Below are 7,327 nucleotides of genomic sequence, written 5' to 3' on the forward strand. Positions count from 1 at the left end.
GCCTGTCCTGGAACTAGCTCTGTAGATCAGGCTGGCATCGAACTCACAGAGATCCGCCTGCCTCTGCCTCCCGAGAACTGGGATTAAAGACGTGTGCCACCACCACCTAGCAAAATGAGGTCCTTCTAAAGTGGTGTTGAACGCAATCTCACCTTAGTAGGTGCCATGACACATGTTTGTCACCCCAGCACTTGGAAGGCTGAGGCAAGAGGAGTGAGTCCCTGTTGCAAACAAACATAAGTGTGCCCCGTCTGTAAGCCGCCAGGCGACCCCCAGGTGGCCCCACGCCCCTGCGGCACCAGGGCCCAGCTGCACCTGAGAGTCAGCATCTGGTCCCTGCGGCCCCCTTTGCCTGGCATCGGGGTTCACTGTAGCCTTCTCACCCCTCAGCCATGAAGCAATCGCTGACCAGAGGGCAGCTAGGTGCCGCGGGGCTGGAGCAGAGCCAGCAGGGTGTGGATTGGGAGGTGGACCTGAGGCTCCCCCTGTGCGGCGCTGACCTGGGCAGAAGCTGGCCACCCCCTTCATCTTCTCAGCTAGGAGGAGTGAGAGTCTCCCCGTCATGGGACTGACCCTGAAGGACCCCTCTACAATCCTGTAGTCCTTGGCACCAGACCCTTGGTCACCTGCCCACCCTGTCCTCTCCAGCACTTTGTCCCCAACTCACCCATTCCAACCCCACGGGTCTCTGAGGTCCTCGAGCCTCGGGGCCTTCGCACAGGATCATGCCTGTGACAGCCACAGGGCCAGGCCTCCCACCGTCATCCCTCAAACCCCTGATCCCTGTGCCTCCACCTCCTGAGTGCTGGGATGCTGGCTCTACCATGAATCTTTTGGGGGTATCTGTGTCATCTACAGGCATGGGAAATGGGGAACAATTTCTTAGTTAAGTCTTCTGTGTCCCCAGAAGTGGCCCGTGGGTCAGAGGAATGACTTAGCTGGTAAAGTGCTTGTAGAATAAAATTAAGAGCCAGAGCTCCCGCAGAGTGGGGGTTGGGGGGGACGCGACACGCCTTCCTGGAGCCATGAAGCCTGATAGAGTTACCCAAGAGAGAGCAGAGTCCCCTGTGGCCACTCAGCCACACCCCTGTCACTATCACAAGGGGGTTACTCACACTCAGCAAGGAGGGAACCTGGAGGGGAAGGAGGAGGGGCCGGGGGGTCCTGGAGGGGAAGGAGGAGGGGCAGGGGGGTCTTGGTGGCCTGGACTCTCCATCCTCCCCAGCAGCGGTCCCAGATGCAAAGGTGGGAAGCTCAGGTGAGCACACAAGGACGACTGGCCCAGGACAGTGGACCTGGGTGTGGCCTGGCCAGGCAGCAGGGGCCAGGGTGAGTCAGGCCCACTGTCCGTCGTACAGTGCAGTCTGTCCTGACACACCCAGCACCCGGCAGGACCAAGGAGGGACGGAGACAGCCCCGAGAGTCACCATCACGAGAAGGCGGCTGTGAGTTTCTGACAGACACACCTTTTCATAAAGTAGCCAGCAAAGGACAAACCTAGTTAATTACAAATTAATTAATTACTGGCTCTAACTTTTGCAGAACTAGGCACGGAGCTGTGTGTCTGGGTAGGATGGGGAAGAGCTCAGCCACGCCCCCAGCCCCTCAGTGGGGAATTCTGGGGAGGGGTATGCTCTGGAGCCACGCTATGCCCCAGGCTCTCTTTTTGCTTTAATTTTTTTTGTAGTTAATTAGTTTGTTTTTCTTTTTCTTTTTTTGAGACAGGGTTTCTCAGTGTAGCGCTGGCTGTCCTGGATCCGCCTGCCTCTGCCTCCTGAGTGCTGAGATTAAAGGCGAGTCCCAAGCATGCCAGGCTCTCCTGCATTTAAAATCTTCCTGTCTCCTCCTCTGGAGGAGCTGGGAACATCGACCTCATCCTCTGGCAGAAGCAGTGTGGCAAGAACCCATCAAACAGACGACTAAATGTCATTCATTGGAGATCTCACTTTCTGGCCAAACCAAACCCGAGGAGACAAACACACAGGCCCCTGGGGACTGTGAGAAAATCAAGTCCAAGGGGTCTGTGGTCGTGCCATCCAGAAGGTCTGTGTGCTCTGCGGTACATCCTGGCTCCTGCAGGGCACAGAGCACGTCCCTGGCCTCCGCTCACTTGAGGTTCCTGCCAAGTAGACACCAGAAAGTCCATTTCTCCTGGTGCTGCCCTTGGCATCTCATCCACTCCCTGGTTCCAACAACTTCCTGCTAGATTCAGTCCATGCTAAACTCCTTGGTGACCCTCAAAGTCCTGCATGTCCTTTCCGGCCCTTCACTTCCTCCTCTCTCCCTCTGCTAACTCTGGCTCTGCCACCCTCTCTTTCCAGGCCTCAACTCAAATGTCCCTCCCCAGAGAATTCTCCTGGACCTCTTCACTCAAGCTGTGCCTGGGGGTTCAGCCTTCTGCTTTATGCCTTTCTGGAGCAGTTAGCGGTCGCCCGTGTGTTTTCTGGAGCAGTTAGCGGTCGCCTGTGTGTTTTCCGGAGCAGTTAGCGGTCGCCTGTGTGTTTACCCATTGCTTAGTTTATTTATTTATTTATTTTTGGTTTTTCGAGACAGGGTTTCTCTGTAGCTTTGGAGCCTGTCCTGGAACTCCCTTTGTAGACCAGGCTGGCCTCGAACTCACAGAGATCCTCTTGCCTCTGCCTCCCGAGTGCTGGGATTAAAGGCCTGCGCCATCACCACCCAGATACCCATTGCTTAGTACTCACGCCCCCATCCCAGATTGTTATCTCGAGGGCAGTTTCTTGCCCTCCTCTTCCCTCTCCTCCCATCCCGCCATCCCCCCTCCTCAGGAGGGTCCTCAGCTTGCACCTCTATCCTGCCCCAGGGCCTTTGCACAGATGATCTCTTCAGCAGCAAGCACCTTTCAGCCGCTCTCCCCTCAGCTAACTCAGTCTGCCATTCAGGACTCCAGGGTCCCTTGCTTCTTACTATGAGTCCTTTGGTTTCTTGGTGGCATTTGTCTCTCGGGCTCAGCAAGTCCATAACAGGGCTGTCACTCATCTCTCTTCCCATCTCAGTCCGGGCCCTCGCGGACTGGATTGGTCATGCCTAAACCAGCTGCTGGTACACAGGAGGTGTTCAGTGAGCAAACATGGATTGAGCATCAACTGTATACCAACCGACCCTTCTCTGGACACCAGCAGCTAGCAACGACCCATAGAGTTTATCCTGGCCACCAATGACCCATAGAGTTTATCCTGGCCACCAATGGCGCCTGCTGTGGCGAGAGCCGGGGCAGGGTGGGGTGGGGGCTGCAGCTCAAGGGAGACAGAAAATGGAAGGGAAGCAGGAAGCAGATGGATGTCGCAGACAGGACTTCCTTTGAAGGCTGTGAAGGCGTTGGTGGAGAGTTTGCCAGTCCTACAGAAGCCAGGTGTGGCGACCCACACACCTGTCAGCCCAAGAGGTGGGGGGCAGAAGGATCAGGAGTTCAAGGCCATCCTTAGCTGCAGAATGACTGGGAGCTCAGGTTGGTCAAGGAAGCAACGTGACAGAGTTGCTCACGCGACAGGGCAGGCGGCCCCGTAGGAGCAAAGGCCCTGCCGCCCGGAAAGTGCAGTCTGTATAAATGTTTGTTGGCTAAATACATGCAGGCCAGGTGATTTCCACAGGAACTGATTACCCACGTGGGACAGTGGAGGACGCGCAGCAGGTGAGGGGTTGTCACCATTCTTGAGGGGACAGAATCCCAGCCCAAGTGGCGGCTGTAATGTTGTCTTCTGTCGCAGGGGCAGGCACGACCCACCGAGAACCCTGGGTTTTGCTGCGGACCCAGCACCGGGTGAGGCCAGACAGACGCAGTGGCTGTAAGTAGGGGAGAGGTCACGCAGACCCGCCGTCCCAGACTTTGTTCTTTGCTCCCTGGAAAAGCACAAAACAGAATGATAACGGCCGTCCCCGCCCTCTCCCGCCGCCGCTCGCCACCGGCCCGAGGTCCTGTCTGTCACCCCCGGCGCCCAGTCGCAGCGAGGGTTGGGCCGGGAGCGGCGGGCCCGGTATTTCAGCATCCTTTGGGGGTGGAGACGTTGCAAAAGGAGCAGGAGGCGGCGACAGGGACCCGGGAAGGGGCTGCCACAGGTCTGGACATGGATGGAGACATAGCGACGGGAAAGGTGAGGGGCCATGGGGGAGTGAGCTGAGGAGGGTCCCAGGCTGACAGGGTCCCCTCACACCGGCCGGAGGACGGCTGGAGAGGGGTGCAGTGGGACCCCTCAGTCTCCCAGGGAATTCAGGACAGGTTTGATCCAGGCTCCAACCTCCAGAAGTTTTTACAACTATATTAACAATTTTAAATTATAGTTGAATGTGGGCCGCTTCACACTAGCCATACGAGTCCCAAGATTTCATATGTCTGCTTGGTTTTTGTTTTGAGTCTTGCTAGTGGTAGCCCAGGCTGGCCTGGATCCTCCTGCCATTCTCCTGCCTCAGCTTCCTGAGAACTCAGATCATAGCCTCCCGCTACTGTGGCTGTTTAAAGGCTCCAGGCTATCCCGACGCAACTCTGTCAGCCCTTGGGGCAGATTTGCAGATGAAGACCGCTCAGGGGCCGGGAGCCCAGGAGGTGGGATGCTGTGTATGAAGGATGCAGTGTGACCTGCCCCCTCTCTCTCGTCATTCAGATGGCGTCCCCTGCCTGTGGCATGGGTCCTCTGGACAGTCTGGAACTCCTAGACCTCTTGTTTGACCAGCAGGATGGTATTCTAAGAAATGTAGAGCTGGCTGAGGCCTGGAACCACACCGGGGAGGAGCAAGTGAGGGTCCCCTTGGTAACGCTTCCAGCTACAGTGCGGGGCTGGTGGGGGGGCAAAGCCTGTGGCCCTGCTGGCCTGCACTGGGCAGCCCATAGCTTCTTATTCAACCTTTTAATGTGTGGTTAGAAGTTCCTTCTAATGGGAGTCAGGGTGGAGGCTCAGAGAGGGCATGGTGTGCACCCTGAGTCACACAGCCAACTTTGAACTGAGTTCAGATTCAAACCCAGGACTCAGAGGCGTCTTTCCCTGTTTGTCACCTCTCTGCTGTTCCATCTCGGACGCTCAGAGAGAAAGGATGGCAGTGTCCCTAAGGCACAGGGAGAATCAGGGCTTTGTCCAGACTCACACAGCGCTCTGAATAAGCATGTGTCTCTCAATCCACTTCCCTTCTATAAGGTTCTACCACATTCTGACTCTGATGACTTCCTAAATTCCATCCTGGGACCTGGAGACTCTGACCCCAGCTCCCCAATATGGTCCCCTGCTGAGAGTGACAGTGGACTGTCTGAGGATCTACCCTCGGATCCCCAGGACACCCCTCCTCCTAGCAGCCTTGGAGAGGCTAACACTGCAGCCAGGTGTCATCTGAGCGGGCACAGCAAGGGGCCCTGCTCCTCCTACCTGCCCGGCGCCCCGTGTCCAGCACCTGCCAGGACTCAGGCCCTGGAGTCCTCGGTGGCTATTGACTTGGGTGAGTACGGGACAGAGAAACACCTCTGGGGTGGGGGACACCATGGGACCATTTCACAGATGAGGGTGTCACCAGCCTCAGTCCGGTGCCATGAGCTCCCACGGGTGACTCAGACAGCAGGCAGCCAGGGTGGAGGCCAGAGAGTGGCCTGGATCTTGATTTGTCCAAGTGTGGCTAACACGGCAGGGTGCTCGGTGAAAGCATGGGAGAGTCCAGAGCCCCTGGCACAGACGAGGGTTCTGCCCTGAAGGACAGCTTATAAGAGGCCACCCCTACAGATCAATGATTGACTTCCAGACATCGATCAGCACCCCTAGCCAGCAAGAGGACGCGGGGCTGCAACTGGCTAGGCTCTACCCTCTGACCATGGCCCAGCCCTTCACTGGGAGATACTAGGCAGGGTTCTACTCCCCCCTCCCCCCTCCACAGGGTTTCTCTGTAGCTTTAGAGCCTGTCCTAGAACTAGCTCTGTAGACCAGACTGGCCTCAAACTCACAGAGATCTGCCTGCCTCCTCCTCCCGAGCGCTGGGATTAAAGGCGTGCGCCACCACCGCCTGGCTCGGGGTTCTACCTTGATCACATCTCCAAGCTCTGTATCTGAAGATTTGCAAGGTGCTCATTTCTCCCATTAAGTCTTTGTTCCTGATAAAGTTTAGGTTCAGAGAGGTGAAGCTCCTTTCCTAGGGTCACACAGCTCTGCTCTGTCTGATCAGAAGCCAGAGTTTACTGCCACAATATTTGTGGTGTTCAATAGCATGCCTATGGCGTGTAGGCCATCAAGAGGGACAGGCCAGATATGACATGGACCTTGTCCCAGTCCTGTACCCCTGAGTGGCAGCCACTCCTTGTTGTACTGGCTGTAAGTCCCCTATAATACCCTGTGTCTCTGTGACCCCATGACCCAGATCCATACACTGAGTTTGTGTTGCGTCTTATACCAGAGGGAAACTGAGACATGGGATCATGTACCCTCCCCTTCAGGCTCTGGCATGATGGTGCACACCTCTAATCCCAGCACTTGGGAGCAAGGCAGAGGCAGGCGGATCTCTGTGAGTTCGAGGTCAGCCTGGTCCACAAGAGCTAGTTCCTGGACAGCCAGGGCTACACAGAGAGACCCTGTTTTAATATGGAAAAAAAAGGCTTTTTCAGGCTGCCATCCAGGACTTGCTGGGGGCTGGGCACCGAGACTGAGGGTCTGATGTCCTCTCTGTCCCTCTCCTTCTGGTAGACATGTGGAGCACAGACGCACTGTACCCGGAGGAGCAGTCCGGTTCGTCTTCCAGATTCAACCTCACAGTGAAGGAACTGCTGCTCTCTGGCGGTGGGGACTTGGTAGGCGCCCTCACCCCCGCCCCATTGCCTCAGGTCACCCACCTGTCTGCCTCGTACAGCCTGGGACCTGGCAGAGAGGACCTGGGTGTACCTTGCTCCCAGACAGTCCTGCAATGTCCTGTCTGCTCTCCCGGGCTGGTATACTCTCCAGTAAAGGGAGAGGGGGTGGGGAAGCCACGGTGAGTTCAGGAGCCTGGAAACAGGGTTAGGAGAGAAACTATTGGAAGTGATGACAACATTCATTTACTGGTGATGAAGCAGGATCGCTGCACCTGCCAATCAAACGATCCTTCCCAGCTCTGGGCTCCACCCCCAACCCTGGGCCTCCCTCAACCCTGGGCCTCCCTCAACCCTGGGCTCTACCTCCAGCCCTGAGCCCCACCCCATCCCTGAGCCCCACCCCCAGCCCTGAGTCCCACTCCCAGCCCTGAGCCCCACTCCCAGCCCTGAGCCCCACCCCCAGCCCTGAGTCCCACTCCCAGCCCTGAGCTCCACCTCCAGCCCTGAGCCCCACCCCCAGCCCTGAGCCCCACTCCCAGCCCTGAGCCCCAC

The 7,327-nt window shown here is 57.1% G+C and overlaps 1 protein-coding gene across 1 annotated transcript in view; it reads left to right on the forward strand.

The window, feature by feature from the left end:
• Nucleotides 1-3,957: 3,957 nt before the first annotated feature.
• Nucleotides 3,958-7,327, forward strand: part of Creb3l3 (cAMP responsive element binding protein 3 like 3) — an 8,664-nt gene continuing 5,294 nt past the window's right edge. Inside the window, exons 1-4 of the mRNA XM_005359009.3 lie at nucleotides 3,958-4,112; nucleotides 4,620-4,751; nucleotides 5,148-5,442; nucleotides 6,672-6,775. Of these exons, the coding sequence (XP_005359066.1) occupies nucleotides 4,086-4,112; nucleotides 4,620-4,751; nucleotides 5,148-5,442; nucleotides 6,672-6,775 (558 nt within the window). The 5' untranslated portion in view covers nucleotides 3,958-4,085. The remainder of the gene's footprint in view (nucleotides 4,113-4,619; nucleotides 4,752-5,147; nucleotides 5,443-6,671; nucleotides 6,776-7,327) is intronic.

The sequence above is a fragment of the Microtus ochrogaster genome, linkage group LG1, assembly GCF_000317375.1.
Source record: "Microtus ochrogaster isolate Prairie Vole_2 linkage group LG1, MicOch1.0, whole genome shotgun sequence".
Lineage (NCBI taxonomy): Eukaryota > Metazoa > Chordata > Mammalia > Rodentia > Cricetidae > Microtus > Microtus ochrogaster.